The sequence below is a fragment of the Lissotriton vulgaris genome, chromosome 5, assembly GCF_964263255.1.
Source record: "Lissotriton vulgaris chromosome 5, aLisVul1.2, whole genome shotgun sequence".
Lineage (NCBI taxonomy): Eukaryota > Metazoa > Chordata > Amphibia > Caudata > Salamandridae > Lissotriton > Lissotriton vulgaris.
In genome coordinates, this window is record NC_141693.1 from 1,094,930,326 (window position 1) to 1,094,952,748 (window position 22,423).

Sequence of the window (22,423 nt, forward strand, 5' to 3'; positions counted from 1 at the left end):
CTTTAATTTAGTGCTAACAAACTAGAGAAATATGTAGGGTGAAGTGCTGCAGCTCTAACAGGTATGCTAGGTATAGGTTTTTGCGACTCAACAATGTGGCAAAATGATCAATTACACTACTGACCTACTATTTTTGTAAATCTCTGGGACTGTAATTCATTTTTACTATACTAAGCACCCTTCCCTTTCATGCAAAAGCTGCAATTCTGGGTGTGCATTAACCGAAACCATGTTAAAATGCACACTTCTCCCAGTCCCTGCAGCTGTGCATTACCCACATTGCCCGTTTCCCATATTGGTTTTAAAGGCGTAGGTGAAGTGCCTGGCATATGTTGAGGGCTCAGTTATTGATGGGATATCGGATGCATGGGCTGCAATGATGGACTGCAAATAGAACACAAAACAAAGGTAAACACTTAATAGCTAATGTCAGTGTGCGTAGCACTTAGTAACAACAAAAAGGCATACATCAAGAGCAACTTTCAGTGCCTGCTATACAAAGTACTATTGAGACTCGGGGTGTAATTAATATCCATTTATCAAGGTCTGTAAGAATATGGATTATTAGTTAAGGCCTGCGCAACAAAGGCTTCCTCAGGTCTCCCCGTACACAAACTATGAATTCATAGGCCCCACCCTGGTCGGTTTCAAGTTAATAAAGTTCCTGAACCCTCCCCAGCTCCCTGCCTGAGCCTAGTCGCATAACTCACACCTAGGCTTTCCTGTCAAAAGGCCGTAGCCATTGTTTCTGCTCTCGGAGCAGTTTCATACCTCATTAAGGGGAAGCACTGACAAGGGACGCAGCAGGCAGGCTAATACTATTTAGTCTACTGGAGGATTAGGCAAAGTATATATTTTAAAAGTAACTTTTCTTGAATATTTATGAAAAATCCGACATCACCTGTCAATTTTTTGACAAATATTTAAAAAAAGTATTAATCTTTTCCGTAACTTATCCCAAACCAAAGATAGCAGAATTATTATTTTACCTTGGCGTTAATTTTTCTGATAGGATATCTGCAGCCCTTCCTCAGTCAAAGTAGTTTTTGTAGTTAGTTTATTTATTTATTTATAAAGTTTTAAATAGCTACATAGGTACATATCAACACTAAATTATTGCATGTACCACTTTTAAATATTAGGCACACTGCCGTCTGGGCTTCAAGGCCTGCTAAGGGGTGATTTCTTTCTTAATTCAAAGTAGAGTTCTTTCCTGTCCCAATTTTTTTTTGACAAGTTTAAAATCTGCAGTAATCAGTTGGTGGCACAATATGTGATGCAGTCGACAGGTGACAATTAACTTTTCCATGCCATTGGCGTATTTTCCAATACCATATAATATGGCCTTTTTGGAAAAGCACATTTGACAACTAGGAGATAACCAATTCTGTCATGAATTAAGGTCAGAGAAAATACATTGGGTCCTTGAAAGAAAAGTCTGGGTGAATCAGTCCACACAACAAAATGTGGGCGATCACACAATAAGAGGAACTTTCTCACAGGGTTCAACTTAGAAAAAATGAAGGAAACAAAATATGTGAGTGCTGTAAATACTCCAAACACAAGGAGAAGAGTTGTGTAGATTTTAATGGAAGAGCCACCACTTTTCATTACAAAGTCCCTTCCTACTGTCTTCAAAACAATCTTCTTACGTTCGAAACCAATCAAGTCCAAAATATGTTTGACTCTAGTGGGAATAGTTGATGGCCCCAAATCTATTTTCCCCTCCCCAATGACATTGTGGCCAGGAGGGCAAGACTGCAGCACAGAATGTATCTGGTGTGGACCCCAGGGACATGAGAAGATTGCTACCTACCATTCAATTTGTCGACCACGACAAGTTTCTGGAACGTTCAAATCCCATTATGAAAGGCGAGAAGTGAATTCCCGGGGCGCGCATGGTGAAGAAGCGGAGGAAGCAGCGCCACAGGATAAAGAAGTTTTGTTTCAACATCAGGAGCAAAAACCCGTCAACCGTGTTGGGATTGGGGTATAATGTGATAAGGAAATATAGTATCCCAACTGGTATTATTTAAAGGCAATTAGTGAGGATATGAGTACAACATTATCCACATGGAAGCAAGGAGACTCTATATGATTATAGCATGTGCTCATTGCATCATTTATATAAACATTTGGGAAAGAGGCAAAGAAAGGCAATTAGCAGTTGTGACAGCACTGCAATATACAAATAATACAATTTAAAACAACCCAAATTGCACGTGTGCTCGAGGTGTGTGAGTGAAAACCAAGGTAGCGAAGCAGGTGACAATGTGATCAGCGTGGGCGGCGCAAAGTGACTAGTGCATAAATAAACAGTGAGTAATTAGCACAATGTGGTTCCAGGTAACTTCAGGAGTTTGTTTCTACTTCGGTTCAGTGTACTGTTCGTGAACCACTTTGTGTGACGCGCCTATGATCGCGCTGGAAGGTCGACGGCGTTTCAATCCATATTAATCAGGATCATCATCAGGACTGGGTTGGGTCGAAGGCAGTGCTGGTGGGTATTAGTCGCCGTGGTCCGGAACGTCATGAGTTGTAACATAGGATCAGTATCAGCGAGGAAGCTGCTGATGTGGGGGCGAAGTCCATGGAAGTATAGGAGACGAGGTCTTCAGGGGTTGCGGATCAAACGCGCATCACAAAGGGGCCCAGTAAGGACAAAATCCTTGGAACCAATCCGGCTGTGATCGGTGTGGCGAGACTAGATCTCTGTCAAGCGTGGAGCTTGTGTGAAGCTCGAGCAGGGTTGGCATTTCCTAGGAGGATAAAGGAGGGCAGAATGTGGAAGTGCAGGACAGAAGGAAGTGAGGAAAGGTTGGTGACAGCAGCGGAGACCCTAAGGATGTCTCTGAGATCGGCTCTTCAGCAGAGGACCTATCAACAACGTGGATGCGGATTCAGCATTGGAAGGCCAAGGGATGCCCAAGCATCCACAGTAGGAGGCGGAGAACTTGCTCAAGAGAGCAACGAGCAGAGTACCCCAGAAAAAGGAGATATGGGCGAGGCCACCCCAGCTCTAAACCTGAGGTTCAGCCTCAGGCAAGTAACATAGCAGGGCACACGTACCTGTGTTTGGTGGCCAGTCACAAAGGGGTATTTAATAGGCTTGTAATCAATGGCAGGAGATTCCCAGCAGAACCACCCCTATGTTGTATAAGGTGTTGAGCTGAGGGAAGCTAGGGAAACACACAGGTGAATCTTAGAGCCGGGATACTTGTGACATGTAACACAGGGACCTTGCTGCATGGGAAGAAACTTTACCTGACAAAATACATCTGGCACCTACAAGTTACGTTACTGTCCATTGGCAGGTGGGCCTTGTACAGTGGTTTGCACTGAGGTGTGGTGTTGGAACCTTTTTTTTCTTGATATAGCCTGATTACTAAGGCCTTTTCCATTTTTATTATTCTAGAGGGTGACAACCACAAGACCGTGAATGAATCACGTCATATGACAGAAACTACCATAGAAGCTATGGAAGCCACTAAACACTCGTACAGTCGGACCTTGTGGTTTTGTTAATTAAAAAAAAAACCTTACACTTAACAGCCTTGGTCCAGGTCATGTTTCACATCCTGTTACAGACAATTTTCCAATTAGTGTCACCATTAAAGAAGTAAGGCAAGTTAGACTCTCACCGTTTCCCCCAATTTGAGTCTCACATTCAGACATAATAACCACATCCTCACCCACTTTGTTTACTTGTAGCACTGTTTTCTTCATTCTTCCTCTGCATCTTATCTTCAATCTGCTAAATTTTAGCACCCTTGCACACCCCTGCATACTGTTCCCAACGTACCACATTTCATGCAGGCAGCACTACTTTGAAATAAATGTTACTTCTTCTAGTATGCCCCACCTAAAGCACTTAACTTTGTTATATTACAGACTCAAAGATTTTCTAGAGGTCTTCAATTCTTTACTACGGTTGCACACCTCCCTATTATACCCTTATTATGCCTGCAAGATCTACTTTTTTATGCTCCTCATTTTCATTACTCCAAATTTCCCCATCTATTCCTTCAATGATCACCGCAGCTTCTATTAGATCAGGGTTTCTTGCTAAGAGCTTCTCTTCTAACTGGTAGTTATTCATGCAATGCAATGAATGTTGTCTTATGAGCTATGCTGTCAACTCTCTAAACTCGCATATTATTGCCATATTCCTAAGACTGGTCACATAGTTTGCTACCATTTCCATTTTATCTTTCATTATGGTAACAAACCTGTGCATTTCCACAAAAACATTTATACGAGTTTTAAAATATCTCTTTCACATCCAAAACACATCTCTAGACTCTCCATCACCATTTCACAAAGCTATATCATCAATGCATTCCTATGTGGAGAAGTGTGGCTCAGGGGTTAGAGGCGGCAGACCCGGAAGCTGAGATCGGCCCTGGACCAGGGTTCAATTCCCCGCCCCGACGGGGGTTGGCCTCAATAATTCCACGGACTGGATAATTCTCGCTCCGGTGCCTACTCGACTCACGGGTTCACACTCTGCGACTCTGGGCAATAGCTTGCTTAATCTCCACAACGGCCCCTCGCGGCGGGATGCCTGGCTTTCACCTTGTGGATACCCTGCCGGGGTATCTCACAGGGGAATACCAGGACGGGTTCCCTAAGCAATCGCATAGATGCCTGCGATGTGGGCGATTTGCGCTATATAAATACATGTACATTTACATATATTAGGATTTCTAGGTAACTAAGTTATATGAGCAACATGCCTTGCTTCATGTCAGCAGAAAAAATCTCATTCCCAGTTGGCAATGATCAGTCCTCTTCATTCAATGATCTGGTGTTGTGCCATTCACTTTTTTCGTCTGTCCACTACAGCATACAACATGCAGCAGTGGGTCAGCTGACTTCAGCCACTGGCTAGCTTTACTGTGGGTGACCACATTCTGCTCTTCCACAAAGAGCGCATCAACATACAAAGTACTGCTCATTTTGTAATATTAGTGAGGGTTCATCAGGTCCCAAAAACATTTTTGCAACAAAACAGCAAACACATATTGAAAAAAACCAAAGCATGGACAAAACCAAAAGGTTATCAGCAAACAAAAGACGGATTGGCTTTTTTATAGCTCGTTTCCTCAGTAATCAATATTCACTTGCTACCCAAGCAAACAGAAAGGTTGTGGCATACTGGCCTCCCTCCAAGCTCAGTCGGAAGCTTCGAGGCAACGAAGGAGAGAGCGGGGCCTCATATTGTCCTGAGCAAGGTTCCAGGAGAGGTGAGGTTTGCTCCCTGTACAATACAGATAAAATCGACACTGGTTGATACAGAGGATTGAAAGATACGTATCACGACACAGTTGTATCCTTTATTTGATTTAGTTATTTTTCACAATTTTTGATACGCAGTAGCAAACATTAAGGACTGTGGCCCTGAAGAAAGCCGTGGGATTTGGTTCCCCTTAGGCTGAAACAGGTTGGCCGAATATATGCAGTTATATGCTTAGACTGTATCTTTGCACTGTTCTTGTTTTTATTAAGGGAGTGATCAAGTTATATTTAAGTTTTGTATTGATCTACTATCCTTTTTTAACCTCACTACACTTTATCACGATCCCTCTGCTCACATGGTCTTCACTACATCTGGAGATAAGACCCAGACAAACCTAGGTTATGGATCAGTCCCAATGATCATGGGACAGACCATTCCTATTTGGATGACCAAATGAGAATATATGATCTACATCTGAGGTTGATGGACATCCAACTTCTCTCTGTATGGGTCTAGTCTATATTTGAAGTGAATCCCAATGCATAGGTCGCTGATTGTGGCACCCCTTGAGTAAACTTTATGTTGCATAGTATCGGCAAACGTTCTAGGTTAGCGGTGTGTATCTTTGTCGTTTTGTCGTCTGGAGCATACTAGGCCCAGCTTTAGACCCCCAGTGTGTGTTTTTTGTTTCTTACATTAACTGGTTGGGGGACTTCACCCTGGGTAGGTCTTTAAATATTTTCCCTCTGACCCTTCTTCCCTGTTGTGTTTAGCATACTGGCTGCTGTCATAATGTCGAAAGAGAAAATTAACCTACCAATTAAAAAACTAAAATCCAGAACAAGCTGAATGAAGTAATTTATAAACACTCCGCTACTCTGACAAGAGTGTCCGGGTGACAGAACCAAGTTTACATTGCTACATGAAACCTTATGCCAAAGCAAACAGATAGGCCTTAAGAGCCTTCCTGAATGGGAGTTCATGGGAGTTGTTATTCAAGCCATGAAGCAACACATTCTATTCCTTACAAGCCAGCAGAGAAAAAGAGTGCCCACCAGGTCTGACTCTCCAAAAGAGTGGGACTCTAACTTTAAAAGGGCAGGATAAATGATATTGAGTTATCCAATTTTTCAGATAGTGGGGGCCACAATTGTAGAAGCCTGATGCACAAAAAACAAAGCCTAAAAGTTAATCATTTTCTTAATCGGAAGCCTGTGTAATTTATATTGATCTCTAGGGACCAACACCAGTCTACACATGTCCAGAAGCAGGCGTGCAATAAGCAGTTTGTACTGTTTTAACACATATAGCAGGCGGTGCCCACAGAGTATATTCCCGTAATCCAACATGCCAATTAATAGTGCATGGACAACTGTCGTACAGGCAGATCGAGTAAGAAGTTCTAAAATTATTCTAATTGAATACAGCATGCCAAAACAAGTCCCAGCTAATGAAAGGATCTAAGAGTGAAAAGAGAGCTTGTTCTCAATCCTGACTTCAAGATTCTTAGCTACTGCAGGTGGTGGTGGGGCCAGAAGATCCTTCAGCCAGAAGTCATACACAGTTTACCTACTTGCTCAAAGAGAAGAATTTCGGTTTTAACAGCAGTGCATTGCAAATGGCTCTCTTGCAGCCAGATCAATACATTTACAGGCAATAATGAACAGTGGAGCTCATACCTGCCAAATTGGGATCAAACATCAAGAGCAGCAGGGTATCATCTGCATAACAGATAGTAATCACCCAAAAGAATTTAATAACCTTGGTAAGGGATGACATATAGATATTAAATATTGTGGGACAGAGCAACACGTTTTGAGGCACCCAAAACCTCAACTGCTTGCTGGTCAACTTATAAGGCGCCAGTCAAATTTCCTGTTTTCTTTCCTCGAAAAATTATTTATTCCACCTCCAGCCTCACCCTGTGATGCCCAGCTCAGCCACCTGCTCAAGATGGATCGGATTGGAGACAACGTTGAATGCTGCAGATGAATCAAGCAATATTAGAGCAGCACCTTTATCCACAGTAAATTTTATTACCTCAGCTACCTTCAGTAAAGCGGTCTCTGTGCTATGACGTGGACAAAATCCCGATTGGTAAGATGTAATAAATGATTCTCTTCCAAAAAGCCGGATAGCTGCGCATTAGCCAATTCTTCCAGCATTTTAACACAGGCCGGGTGAAGCGAGATAGGTAGGAAATTTGATAAGATCGAGGGGTCAGTGGAATGTTTTTTCAATAAGGTGAAGTGTATTTTCTCTTTTCCATCTAGGAGGCACCACAGGGTCAACAGAGCTATCAAACAAGGTTAGTGAGGACAGGGAGAATACCTTCAGCCAAAGGGGCCAGGAAAGCAGAGGGGCAAGGATCCCTAGGAGAGCCTGATTTTCACTCTAAGAAATTGTTTGGTTTGGATAGTAGAGAATGAACTACATTTATCCAAATTGACTCAAGCCTCCCGGCGGGTTTGAGTGCCGTGCCTCATAGGGGCAACAAGCCTGACTTCAATCCGGCAGCATGCAAGGTTAAATCTTAAGGATTTATCTTCGAAAAGCGTGCCAAATTTTGGTCAGAGGTCTGCTGAGGCTGGCATGCATAGTGTAATAGCCTTGGAGATCATGAAACGTTTGGTAATTTTAAAGATTTGGTTCGGACAGTATAGAACATGTGCTGCTCTTTCTTCATTACCCTGCGATAGTCTTTCAGAGCTGATCTATAATTTTCCTTATCCGTCTGACAATAATATGAATGCCATTTACACTCCAACTGCTTAACACATTTCTTGATAATTAGTAGCTCCGTTGTAAACCATGGAGCTGAGGGGACCTCTTCTTTTTGAAGGGCAAGATTGAGCGATGCCAGAGATTTACTGGCATTAAGAACCCAAGCGTCAAATGCCTCAGCATCCTGGATAGTACTGCCTGGAAAACTTGGTAGAGTGTTCTCGAAGTAGTTTGAGAAATCAGACAAAGTAACTTTATCCAATGCTGTGGTTCCCTCCTGCTTCTTTATATCACCATTACTCCCACCACCACTATAGTCACACAAAATTGGCACCAAGAAATGGTTAGGCCAAACAAGAGGAGTCTGCTTCCCTACAGTTAAAGGCGGAGGAGTGTTTTGACTCAATGGGAGCCTAACCTTTCTGCTCCCATTAGATGAAGGTGAAAGGTGGAGCAAGGAAAATTACTACGAACTATAATAGCTACACCGACACCTAATTTTTCCAGTCTATCCTGTCTGGAGAGGATATAGCCACGGACCTCAAGGCATCCAAGCAAACCTGCAGACAACTAGAGAAGAAATGGCACCGCAAACAGACACCGGACAGCTACGCAGCACACAAGTATGCCATCCGATGACACCATCACCTCATCAGATCTGCCAAGAGGGCCTCCTTCAAAGACCACCTAGACAACAATGCACACAACAGCCAAGAGCTCTTCAACATCATGAAGGAGCTCTCCAACCCTAGCTCCACCAACGACATCCCAAATTCGCAAGACCTGTGCGACACCCTCGCCACCTTCTTCCATCGCAAGATCGCAGACATCCACAACAGCTTCAACACCCTGACCGCCCGATAATCACCGATACCTCCAACCTCATGACCGCCACCCTCACCAACCCCCTGCTCGCCTAGACCAACATAAATGACGACTACACCATCAAAATCATGAACACCATCCACACCGGCTCTCCGTCAGACCCATGCCCACACAACATCTTCAACAAAGCCAGCTCCACCATCGCATCCCATCTCCGCAAGGCCATCAATATCTCCTTTGAGACTGTGACATTCCTGGACAGCTGGCAGCATGCCAAAATCAACACCTTACTCAAAAAACCCAAGGCGGACCCCAAAGACCATCGAGAAGACAGTCAACAGACAACTGACCGGCTACCTTGAGGAGAACAGCATTCTGGATCCATCCCAGTCCGGGTTCCGCAGCAACCACAACACCGAAACGGCCCTCATCGTTGCAACAGATGACATCAGGATCCTACTGGATGTTGGACTTGGCCCTCTTGGCAGGGTCATCCCTGAACTTTTTGCCTTCCTTCAATATTCTCTCTGACCTGTTTTTGTTGGTTTAATAACTCTGGGCACTTTACCACTGCTGACAGTGCTAAAGTGCATATGCTCTACCTACGGTAAAATTGCTATATGTGATTGGATTCCATGTTTGGCTTATTTGGTTTACTGTCAGACCCCAGTAAAGTGCACCAGGAGTGCCAGGGCTTGTAAATACAAATGCTGCTGGTGGGCTTGCAGCACTGGTTGTGCCACCCACAGAAGCGGCCTAGTAAAATGTGTCTAAGGTCTGCCATTGCAGAACCTGCGTGCAGTCTGGTGGTGTCATGCTGGCTGGGCAAGTGCACACACTTGCCAGCCTCTAAACCTTCCCTTTACTTCATGTGAGTCACCCCTATGGTAGGCCCTAGGGCAGGGTGCATTGTAAGCATAAGGTAGGACAAGCCCTGATGTGTGTGACATGTCCTAATAGTGAATTACAGCCATTTTCGTTTTTTTTCACTATTGTAAGGCCACCTGTTCTCATAGGCCAGAATGGGCTGCTGGAATTAACTCTATAATCCCAGCAGATTCAGGGAACATGGTAGAAAGTCAAGTTTAGTATGCCTGAAATCAGAATAATAAAATACTTATTTTAGTAAAGTTTATTTTAATATCCTGTGTTTGCAAATGCAACTTTTAAAAAGCTAGTATTTGCTTGCCTGACCATTTCAGCCCGCCTCTGCTAGGATGTGTATCTGCTGTCTGGTTTCTGAGAGTGACAGGGCTGGTGAATTCCAGGGGACAGTCTGGGCTGCCAGGTGGTGAATAGAGAGATTACCCCCAGGATGAGTGGGAGGAGTGCCCCTTGACTCTGAATAGGGCTGTGCTCTGCCACCACAATGCTGGAGCGTCTGATGTCCCTACCGTGCACCCTGAAAGAAGAAGGCAGCTTCCTGTAAACAAAGTGCTCCAAAACACGGCTGAACCAGGCTCAGGCCCCCTGGCCTGCAAGAACAAAGGATTTTCAGTATAAATGTAGGAGCCGTGCTCCTCCGAAATCAGATCCTGTTTTACCACGAAGAACCTCTGCCTAACTAGAAGGACCAAGACGAAGCTGAAGGAGAAAAGACTGGCCCTGATCTAAAGGACTGGCCTGCAGTGGTGCCTTGCTGAGGAAGAAGAGGAAAAGACCAGAAAGGACTTTCCTTCATTGTGCTTGAAACTATCTCCAAGGGCTTGGTCTGAGCTTGCCCCCTGGACTGAACCCCAGGAATAGTGGGTTGATTGTGCCTTCGCTCGTCTTTTGACCGAGCCTTGTGCTTCCTTCCCGCCGGAGCTGAGTCCTGTGCACCCTCGCCCCCTCCTAGGGCCGTGGCACTCAGGAGCCTGGCCGCCCTTGCCCGCTGAGAGCCCCGCTCTTGCTGAGTCGCTCTCTCCCCGTCGGGATGGGCCGTCTGCTCCCCTGTCACCCCGCCTGCTACTGGAGCGCATGGTGTGCTCCCTCGGCCCTCCCGCCAGAATTCAGCTTGGAGCGCGATCCTACGCCTCGGACGGCCGCCCGTACGTTGAAACGTACCCGGCCACCCCGCTTTGCCCTCCAGCACCTGAAATCGGCCGCGCCGCACCCTGAAGCGACCCCCAGTAAGGGTCCGTACTGGAGGCCCTGTACCGCGCCTGCCTGCCGGAATCCGCAGGCCGTCAAAAGATCCGAAGTTATGCTTGTCCATCGGCATGTACTGAGAGAGTGCGACTCGTCCTCAACCGGTACGCCGCGTGGACGTGAGTGCCGTACCTGCGACGCCTAACCAAAGTTCTGTGACTTACAAACTCAACAGCGAATCTACAACGGACTCTGGGTCCGCACCGTTCTGTTTTCCCCGTAGCGCTGTTCGCCTCGACCTTCACAGCGCAACCTAAAGGGTGAGCAGGGGTTATTCTTAAGGGGTAGTTCCCTTGCCCTGACTAGAGGAGAGGGTCCCTGTTTGTCACAAGTGCATACCTGTGCCAACCAGAGACCACCAATTTTAACATTGGTGGCAGCGGTGAGGATTTTCTAATTTGCATTTACGACTGATTTACAGAACTGGAGGCCCTGTGCCGTGCCTGCCTGCCGGAAGCCGCCAGCCGTCAAAAGATCCGAAGGTACGCTTGTCCGTCGGCACGTACTGAGAGAGTACGACTCATCCCCACCCAGTATGCCGCGTGGACGTGAGTGCCGAGTCTACAACGGACTCGGGTCTGAACCATTCTGTTTTCCCCGTAGCGCTGTTCGCCTCGACCTTCACAGCGCTGTACGCCTCGTACGCAAGGGGCGTAGAAGTTGAAACCCCCTTTGTGTACGCTAGCGAGGTACGCCTCGCAAGGGAGTGAAACGACGCGCACCCCATGGTAAGCCCATAGCGGTGTACGCTTCGCTCCGAGAGCCAGGCCTCGGACTAACGTGTCCGCAAGGCGGGTGAGGGTTGGCAAGGATGTGTCTTGATCACCTCATACAGCGCACAGGAGCGCTACAAAGTGCCCAGCAGTGAGAAACACTGCTAAAACAGAGCAGAGCTTGTACCTTACAGTTTGTGGAAGCAGCTTAAACCATCTTTAAGAACTTTGAAAGAACACTTGCCTCTTTAAAATCTTGTGGCCTCATTTTTACATGTTATATTGGTCTTGTGATAGTAACTGCATCGTATCCTATATTTTTACATAAAGCCTGAGTATTTTTTATACAAATCTTACGCCTGGTGTCCATTTGTGGTGGGTCATTGTGTTTACTGTATGTGGTCATAAATGCTTAACTAACTTAGAGCCCTGAGGATTAGCCTTGACTGCTTGTGCCACTTAACCTAAAGGGTTGTTCCCTTGCCCTGACTAGAGGAGAGGGTCCCGGTTTGTCACAAGTGCATACCTGTGCCAACCAGAGAACCCCAATTCTAACACTGGACAACGGCAAAACCGCGGTCCTCATCCTCCTCGACCTGTCAGCCGCCTTCAACACTGTCTGCTTCCGCCCTCTATGCACACGCCTCTACAACGCTGGAATCCGAGACACAGCACTGGACTGGACCACCTCCTTCCTCTCCGGCAGAACCCAGAGCATCCGCCTCCCTCCTTTCCGTTCTGAAGCCACCGAGATCATCTGCGGCGTACCCCAAGGATCTTCCCTCAGCCAGACATTGTTTAACATCTACATGGCACCACTCGCTCATGTCGCCCGACTACACAACCTCAACATCATCTCCAACGCCGACGACACCTAGCTGATCTTGTCCCTCACCAAGGACCCCCTCACCACCAAAACCATCCTTCACGAAGGAATAAGAGCCGTCGCAGAATGGATGAAGATCAGTCCACTCCCCCGGTGTGGGAAGACTCCTGGTGGCCAACCACACTGGGAGCAGCACCAACACACACCGGCCACGCACGCACCCTAGGTTTCATCCTCAACTCAACACTCTCCATGACCAAGCAGGTAAACGCCGTCTCGTCCTCCTGCTTCAACACCCTCCGCATGCTCCGCAAGATCTACAGGTGGATCCCCACTGAAACAAGAAGAACGGTTACCCAGGCCCTCGTCAAAAGCAGGTTAGACTACGGCAATGCCCTCTACGCAGGCGCCTCAGCAAAACTCCTAAAACGACTACAACGCATACAGAACGCCTCCCCACGCTTGATCCTCGACATCCTTCGTCGCAGCCACATCACACCTCACCTAAAATACCTGCACTGGCTTCCCGTCAACAAGAGGATCACCTTCAAGCTGCTCATCCACGCCACAAAGCACTCCACAACACCAGACCAACATACCTCAACAGCCGACTAACCTTCTACACCCGAACCACCAGCTCCGCTCCGCCGACCTCGACCTCGCCACCGTCCCCCGCATCCGAAGAACGAACAAAGGTGGCAGAGATTTCTCCCACCTCGCCGCCGACACCCTCCACATCCTCCTACAGCAGAACCAGGACCTACTCACCTTCAGAAGACTACTCAAGAGCTGGCTTTTCGAGCAGTAGCAGCACCTCTCTCCTCAGCACCTTGAGACCCTCACGGGTGAGTAGTGCGCTTTACAAATGTTTTGATTGATTGATTGATTGAAGAGGGACTGCTTGACAAATATCCAGATTAGATTCAGGACATAGCAATGTTTTGGTAAGAAACTAGGCATCTAAGTTCATGTTAATGAGAAGTTGAGAAATGTGTAATGCATGTTTAGAAAGAGAGCGAACTTTCACAAGCCAGGCTTGAAAAGACCTCCACCATATAAGTCTTAGAATGATTAAACGCCTTCGAAGTTTTGACCAAAAAGCCTGGTTCAAATGGACCGGTCCCGGAATAAAGAGTAATTACATCTATTACATTCATATTAAGCGATCTGCTTCGCAGGAGAATCTCACACACCCTATTTTCATGGTGTTCACTTTTAATGATTACTAGAATAAAAATGGATTGTTACACAGGAGTAAACGAGAGAGTGATGTAGTATTATGAGGTAAATGGATTCTGTTAGATTTGGGGGTCTCTAGTTGGCACAGGTAGGTACTTGTGACACATAGGGACCCTCTCCTCTAGTCATGATAAGGGGATTACACTCCTAAAATAACCCCTGCTCACCCCCTTGGTAGCTTGGCACGAGCAGAAGGGTTTTACTTCAGAGACGTTGTAAGTTAAGCAGTTGTGACCACATACAGGAACCCAGTGACAACACTACAAATGGATACCACACAGATTTTATATAAAAATAAGTAGACTTTATACAGAGTTACGACAAGACCATACACGACAAAAATACACAATATGATTACTTTAAGATGGTAGATTTAAGCTTAGTTCAGTTCATAGATGTGACACTCTGTAATTACTAATGTACCTTAAGTTGCGTTGCGCTTCCACGACAAGCAATGTCGCAGCGATGGGAAATGCGGCAAAGTTCAGATACAAAGAAATAAAGATGTGAAGATCTTCCAGATGCGTCATGCTTCTCGGGGATGCGAGAAGTTCTCGGTTTGATGGGTGGACTGCAGAGGCGACACCCTTACGATGCGATGACAACAGCTCCAGCGGCGACGCTCTTCTCCCACGATGAGTGAAGCGTCCACTAAATGCGACAACCACAGCGGCGACATCCAAGATGAAAAGGCAGCAGCTCCGACGGCAGCGCGCTTCTCGGGGATATGAGGTGCTCTTGGTCGATGCGGTGCCGTGTGACAGTTCCAGCGGCGACACCCTCCTTGGCGTTGCGACGGCGACACGCTCCGAACTCATTGCGAGATTCTTCTCCTGATGCGGTGCAGTGCGACAACTACAGCGGCGACACCCTCCTTCGGAGTTGCAACGGCAGCAGCAGCGACGGCGACATGCTTCCTCTTCGGTGTGGCACGCTTCTCTCCGATGCAGTACACTGCAACAGTTCCAGCGGCGACACCCTCCTTCGGAGTTGCCACGGCAGGCACAGCGACGGCAACACACTTCTTCTCATTGAGTCTCGCTTCCAGCTCCTTGCGACACGCAGTCTCTCAGAATGCCCAAAACAGCAGCAGGCACTTCCAAAGAACTCTGCGGGGTGAAGTCTGTTGCCCCTGAGACTTCAGCAGGAGGCAAGCTCTTTTCCAAGCCCTTGGAGATCCATCACAAGTTGAAAAGCAAAGTACACAAAGTTCCTTTCTCCTTCCTTTGGCAGTAAGGCAACCACTGCAGGCCAATCCCCCAAGCAGCACTTCAGCTTGGGAATGGTCTCTCATCAGTTTCTTCAGGTTCCTCTCCTAAGTAAATGCTTCTTCTTGTAGTCCAAAGTGATCTAATTTCCTGGGATCAGGGACCCAATATGTATATCCCAAAATCCTTTGTTCTGTGAGGGGAGAGGGACCTTTGCCCAGTCCAAACCAGTTCTGAAACACTCTATTTACCAGACTTCTCCTTTCCTTTCACAGTGCAGGGCAGGCACATCAGCCGCTCCCCAGGGGGTGGAGCCAGCATTGTGGAAGGCAGGCACAGCCCTATTCAAGGTTCAGGTGAAACTCCTCCCTCCCATCTAGATAAACCAGACACAGGAATACACAACCTAGCAGAGGCAGGTTTTAATGGTTAGACAAGCAAATACCTACTTTCTAAAAGTGGTATTTGCAAACACAGAATATTAAAACCAATTTAACTAAAAGATGTATTTTATTATTCTGAGTTCAGGCATACTGAACTTCAATTTCTACCATGTTCTCTGAGACAGTTAGGATTATAAAATGTAATAACTCTAACAGCCCATTCTGGCCTATGGAGAACAGGTAGCCTTGCAATAGGGAAAAACAAAAATGGTTGTAATTCACTTTTAGGACATGCCACACACACCAGGGCTTGTCCTACCTTATACTTACAGTGCACCCTGCCCTTGGGCCTACCATAGGGGTGACTGGTATGAATTAAAGGGAAGGTTTAGGGACTGGCAAGTGGGTGCACTTGCCCAGTCAGCATGACAGTACCAGACTGCACGCAGGCTCTGCAATGGCAGACCTTAGACACATTTTACAAGGCTGCTTGTGTGGGTGGCACAACCAGTGCTGCAGGCCCGCCAGCAGCATTTGGATTTACACGCCCTGGGCACACTCAGTGCACTAGACTAGGGTCTGACAAGTAAACCAAATAGCCAAACATGAAACCACCGATTAATACATCAATTTACAATAGGGAGCGCTTGCACTGTGGCACTGGATAGCAGTGGCACAGTTCCCAAAGCATCTAACACCAGCAAAAATACATGAGACAACAGCAAAAAATGGAAGGGAGACCCACACCATTGGTGCCAGGTCTAACAGATTCTATTTGGTATGGGAGCCTACTAGGGTTCTGGCTGTGACCAGTATGTCAGTTGCTGCCAGGATCCTAGGAGGGCAGGTTGCATTCATGTCGTAGGTGCTCTGTATCTAAATAAAAGATTAGTACAATCTATCTTGTTGTCCCGGAGATCAATATCACATATTTGGCAACAAGCAAAAGTATTCTGAGTGTCCACATTTTAGGGAATTATTTTGTATCGTCTTTGTATTCTTTTCTCTTTTTTTCTCTATCATCTTTACATTACTTTGGTCTCAATTGTGTAAGGGGGAAGGTGTTCTAGTATTATGAGGTAAATGGATTCAAAGTGGAATGTGAGTCTACTAAGGCTCTGGCAGTGACTGGGATGTCAGTTGCTGCCAGGATCTCAGATGGGCAGGCTGAGTTCAATACGTGGGTGCTCTGTATATAAATAAAACATTAGTACATGTAGCTGGCACTGGACGTGGAAGGGAGGCAGACAGGCACTGACAGGCGCTTGCCTTTGAAGACCCTTTGGTGCGTCCGGGGAGCGACCTGTATTATATAGGTCATGAGGAGCCAGATGCTGGACAACTGTGGGAGTCAATAAGCTCACAAGTAATATGAAGCAAGAGCTCTATTGTAGCATCCATACAGGAAGAGCAAAGCAGAGCAACTGAACAGGATCACTGCTTAGAATTTAGAATGTACATTGTGGATAAACACAAACCTTCCTGTTCTCTTCAATTAGATGAAAGATAATTCCTGACAACGCTATGATCTTGATATCAAACACATACAAATGTATAAGTGTCAGCAATGCGTAACGACACCCAATGCACACCACTTGCACTCTCCTCTGAAGAGAGCACGTTACTGAAATTAATACTGACAAAGTATGCGCGTCACTGCTCACGCCAACCAATCCCGTGGCACGTTCCCCTCCAATAGTGTGCGCTACAGCCAATCTTGTGGCTCCTGTTGACACACTTTAGCCAAGCACTGCGTGTGGACAATTCCCATCATCTATTTGTGGCTCTTACTGGGCATGAGCAAGTCTCAAGACACTGCAGGAGTACAACAGCTGTCACGCCAGCATAAATCTTGCACCCTTGCTCGCGCTGTACAATACTGCATGGGCCCACCACCAGCAGACTTGACAGGTGAAGCCTCGCGCCCTGGCTCGCTCTGCACTTGCCTTTGCGCTTACACTTGCTCCTTTCCAGATGCAAAATAGAGGAAAAGTTACACGCACCTCTACGCACACCGTTGTTCGTTCTTCTATATCACAAAGGACACCTTTCCACCAGTCCTTCACAGCACTACTGCAACCTGTACCTGTGTACCTCAGCACAACCCCATGTAGGTTCAGCAATATCACATAAATTGGGTGAACACCAGTACTCTCCTTACTCCGCCATGAATTGGAGTACTGTTGTGCTGAGCTCCTTCAATGGCGGGAGGTTCAGTTCACTGCGTGATTACCACTAGTACAAATAACTTAAATAACTTATAGATCCATATATACAGTCCTGCATGGGTGCTCCCGGGGATCTTAAATCTGAATTGTCGCCAAAATGTGGTAGTTAATAAACCCACAAGTTATATGAAGCAAGAGCTTTTTGGGGGCATCCATACATGTAGGGCAAAGCAGAAAAATTGAACTAGGACACTCCTTGGAATTTAGAATGTACATTGAGGATAAATACAGTGGCACCAATATCCTCAAATGATAAAAGTATCAGGTTAGACTGTCTGATGAATGTACACACTAACTGAAAAGGAACATTTGACAATCTACATTCTAGCTTAAACATCTATAAACAAACTACTACAACAACTAGAGTGCGCACCTGCAGAAAATTGCGCCTCTGGATGTCTCCTAGAAGTATAAATGGCAGAAATTAAAAAACACTCCCTCCGCAGAAACGAGTAGCAGACCAGAGAGTGCAAACAGTGCCCAAAGTTAGGTAACAAACAGTTTCGAATTGAAATGCCTTTGTGCTTAAAAATATAAAAACTAAACAAACAGGAAGAGCCGAGAATAGAAAGATGCCTGCCTTTTGTGGTTGCATTGCCGAGAGCTCTTCCTCACCATAAAATATAAGCAAATACCCCACGTATGTGAAAGAGACACAGTAAAATGCAATCTCAATATGTCCACATAACAAACAGAATAGTAGCAACAGACCTCAGTCAAAAAAGAACAGTTTAAAACAATAACCTTCGATTTCACACTAGCTAATACTAAATTCTGTGTCTTTCAGTGGTAACAAATACCCTTCTCAATTACATTCAAAGAATGTCTACGTGATCGTTATTTTTTGATCAGAGAGAATGTTTTTGATACGTTAAGATTGTTTTGAATAAAGTACTTTAGCTTGCTATCCCTTTCGTCTTAGCGCTCTTCCAATTAAACCTTCATGCACTGTCAATAAACGCTACTATGTACCCTGAGTTACTGCTGCGATAGCCGCCAACAACAATCCATGCTAGTGTCACAGCTGGTAATTAAGATAACTCTTTCCAAAATGGTTTCCACGATACGTACCTTTAGTGAGGAAAGATACATGTTCTACCTCGATAGGTTAATAAGTAAGCTTTTCATTCCAAATTGGACCGTACCATCCATCCTTACATCACTACTAACCTGTTACATTGCAGGTCCGTGAACAAGCAACAACCTCACGCTGGCCCTTTTGCTGGAGTATGGGTTTGCAGGGCTCGAGCGCACACAGTGCACAGTAGGTTCTTGGCGTTTCAATATCATTTCTTCAGTACTGTAAGCTCTTGATATCAAAGCTCAGTATGCCCCCCACCTCATCCCACCCCACGCCAAGTACTGATTAAGCAAGGAGTGCCACGCAGTTATTCTGGAAATTCAACGACCTGCACAAGTGTTTAAGTATGAAACATATTGGAGTATTTTGATGTAGGCTGTAATCGAAAAGCTGTGACATCACAAACTAGAAAAAAGCCCGGCATTCAGCAACTGCCAAAGCAATTGGTTTACCAACGCGAATGTTCGTGTGTTATCACAACAGTGTTGGCACATCGAAATAAAGAAATTGTGCACAAAGTCTGTAGAGACTTACCAGCCGAGCCATCAAATCCAGATATGAACTCACGCCTGCAGTCACAGGGCGCAATGTATTCACTCTGCAAAACAGAAGGTTACATGCAGTACATGAAAGACACGGAGCACAAGAAATTCATAAATAAAATAAAATATATATAAAAAATATTTTCATGCTGAATTGTAATGAATAGCCCCGAGTGTTGTTTTTAAGAGGTCCTAGATAGGATAGCTGCAGAGAAAACAAGCGTTGACTAATTTTTTAATTCCTAGTCGTAATAGGGTGACCAACTGTTATGGGTGCAAATTCAGGACGGTGACTGTAAAAATTCAGGACAAAGGGTCAAAATTCAGGACACAAATTCAGGACAGTAGGTCAAAATTCAGGACAAAACTTCAGGACAATTGGATAAGTTTTAAAGACACATCAGAGGTCGCGCAATAGTATATAAGTAAGCCCAGCCATATCCAAACATATTCAACCATTTGCAAACCTATTCATCATGTATCCATCCATCTATCATTTCACTCATCCATCCCTTCATTCATCCTTTCACTCATCCATCATCCATCCATCCACCCTTTCACCCTATCCATCTGTGCACTCATCCATCCTCTCTTCTACCCATCCATTCATTCACTCATCCATCCAGCCATTTACCCTTTCACCCATCCAGCCATCCTTTCACTTACTATCCATCCACCCAGTCACTCATCATTCCAACCATCCATCCTTTCAGTCATCCATCCATCCTCCCTTTCTCTCTATCGACCCTTTCACTTAGGAATCCTTCCTTCCATCCATCCACCCACCCATCTACTCATCCACTCATGAATCCATCCATTAACCCTATCACGCATCCATCCTTTCTCTCATCCATTTATCCTTTCACTCTTTAACTCATCTATTCATCCTTTTGTCCGTCTACCCTCCCTTTCACTCAGTCATCCGTCCTTGCATCCACCCTTTCGCTCATCTGTCCATCCATTCACCCTTGCACTTATCAGTTCATTAATCATCTATCATTTTACTCATCCATCAACTAACTCATCATCCATGCTTTCACTCATTCCATCCACCCTTTTACCCATCCAGCTACCCTTCCACCTGTACATCCAGCTATTTACCTTTTCTCTCTTCCATCCTTCCACTCCATCAATCCATCCATCCTCTCTCATTATCTTTCAATCCAATCTGTCATTCATCCACTCACCCTTTCACTAATTCATCCAGCTATCCACCCATCCCTTCACTTACTCACTCGCCCACCTTTTCATATTAATTTTGAGCTGAGCCTTTCTGAGAGGAGGCCCATCAAAAACTTCACCCTCGCTGCAGGAGCCTTTCCAGGAGTGAGACAGAAGTCACCCAGGGCAGAGACAGGATCCACCACAGGAGGGGGACAGGATCCACCACAGGGGGGGACAGGAGCCACCACAGGAGGGGGACAGGATCCACCACAGGGGGGGACAGGAGCCACCACAGGCGGGGGGGGGAGAGGGGATAGGAGCCATCACATGGGGGGCACAGGAGCCATCACTGGGGGGGGGCAGGAGCGATCACAGGAGGGGGAACAGGGGTGGCATGCAGTATTCTAGTATCATCTTGGTCTCTTCCTGGGTGGGGTAGGGCTCCTCACCGCCTCCTGGACAAGACAACGAGAAGACAGGCTCCCTGTCCAAAATGTTAGTTTTGCCAGCCCCCACTGTGATGTACAGTACGTAAAGGAGATACTCCAAGAGAACTGATTTAACTGATTGCTCTCTATACTTTGTTAATCAGTGTGGGTGCGATTGTGCCATTTCTTTACTTTATTACATTATAGGCTGCATGTTTGAAGACCCACTCTGTGAAGAGAACCAGTGCTGCAATCAGGGCCGGTTCTACAATGTTTGGGGCCCTGGCAGAAAGGGAGGCGGCGGCCCCTCTAAATTGCAGAGACCCATTCAGGGCTGTTTGCATCTGAATAGGAGCCCCTGCTCCTGAAGCCACAGCCCCTCCCTCTGTCACCTTCGAGCACCTCTTAACAGCTCATCAAGGGCTGGAGGTGTGAGGCCATCCCGCTGTGCCTCTCCAATGCTGCGGGGCATCTGAGCTTTGGAACAGCCTCGGAGTTAAGATGGGAGGTGGGTGGAAGCTGTGCCCGGTTAAAATTACGGACAAATGGCGTCCTTTGAAGGATCCTTCACGGACAACGGACAGACGGCCGAAATTACGGACTGTCCGTGAAATTTACGGACGGTTGGTCACCCTAAGTCGTAACCAAGTGTAAATGTTAAATGAAAATGAAAACATACACTCTGTTTAGTTAATAGGAAACATGCAATAAAGAAAAGCGCTCAGATGAATGGGCCCATTTTGTAAACGTTTTTTTGAAATTTAGAAATCCTATGAATTCCGGATTGTCTGGGGATTCACAAAAGCCCCAGGGAGAACACATTGATATCTATGCATGTCTTATATTTCTACCTATGCTTCTGCTCCGATCTTTCACAAGGTGTGTGTGGGGAAGGGGAGTCAGTGCAAAATATATATATTTTTTCAATCAAGAAATCCTTTCAAGTAAGCCCCTAATGTTATGGTTGTTCACTTTCTATGACTACCACATGAAGAACATGTTACCTACCTTTGGTAACACCGTAGAAATTCGAAGTATCTGTAGACTCCTTACCATAGAATAATCCCCAGGCGTCAGACTGGATCCGGAAGATTACAGAGGAGTACCCCTATGCGCCAGTTGGTGGCGTCGTTTGATTCCACGTGGCGTTGTCTAAGCCAGAAGTGATGTACACGGTACCTATATAGTCACCACCTCGGCGCACTGATGTAAGTTACTTTCACAACTATCCACACTAGGAGTGTGGAGCCGCCATGAGCAAGAACCAATGGTGTGACAAACTAAGGCGCTTAAGAGGATGTTCCCTATACTGCAACTGGTTCACAGAGTGGGAAGGATGGGTGAGTCAGTAAGGAATCTGTGGCTAGATACAGTCTCTACAAGAGAAGGCGTTACCAAAGGTAAGTAACTTGCTCAACAGTTAGAGATTTCTAGACACTGGTCTCTTACTAGAATACATACCCAATCAATAACCCCCCCCCCCCCTACCCCCCCCCCCTCCCGGAGGTGGGGCTGTGAAACTAATTAGATCAGAAAGTCCTGCAGGACCGAATGGGCGAAGTGCCCATCACAATGGACTGGATTGTTAGAAAAATCCACTCGCATTGTTGGGAAAGATTTTTTCAGGACAAGCTATTTTTAGGGACTACTCGCCCTTTCTGGCAAGCTGAAAATCCCCCAACTTCAGACACAC

The 22,423-nt window shown here is 46.0% G+C and overlaps 1 protein-coding gene across 1 annotated transcript in view; it reads right to left on the minus strand.

Moving 5' to 3' along the window:
* The window catches only part of XPNPEP1 (X-prolyl aminopeptidase 1), a 534,678-nt gene that overhangs the window by 352,679 nt on the left and 159,576 nt on the right, over positions 1 to 22,423 (minus strand). The window contains exon 4 of the mRNA XM_086922757.1: positions 19,131 to 19,194. Within this exon, the coding sequence (XP_086778883.1) occupies positions 19,131 to 19,194 (64 nt within the window). The remainder of the gene's footprint in view (positions 1 to 19,130; positions 19,195 to 22,423) is intronic.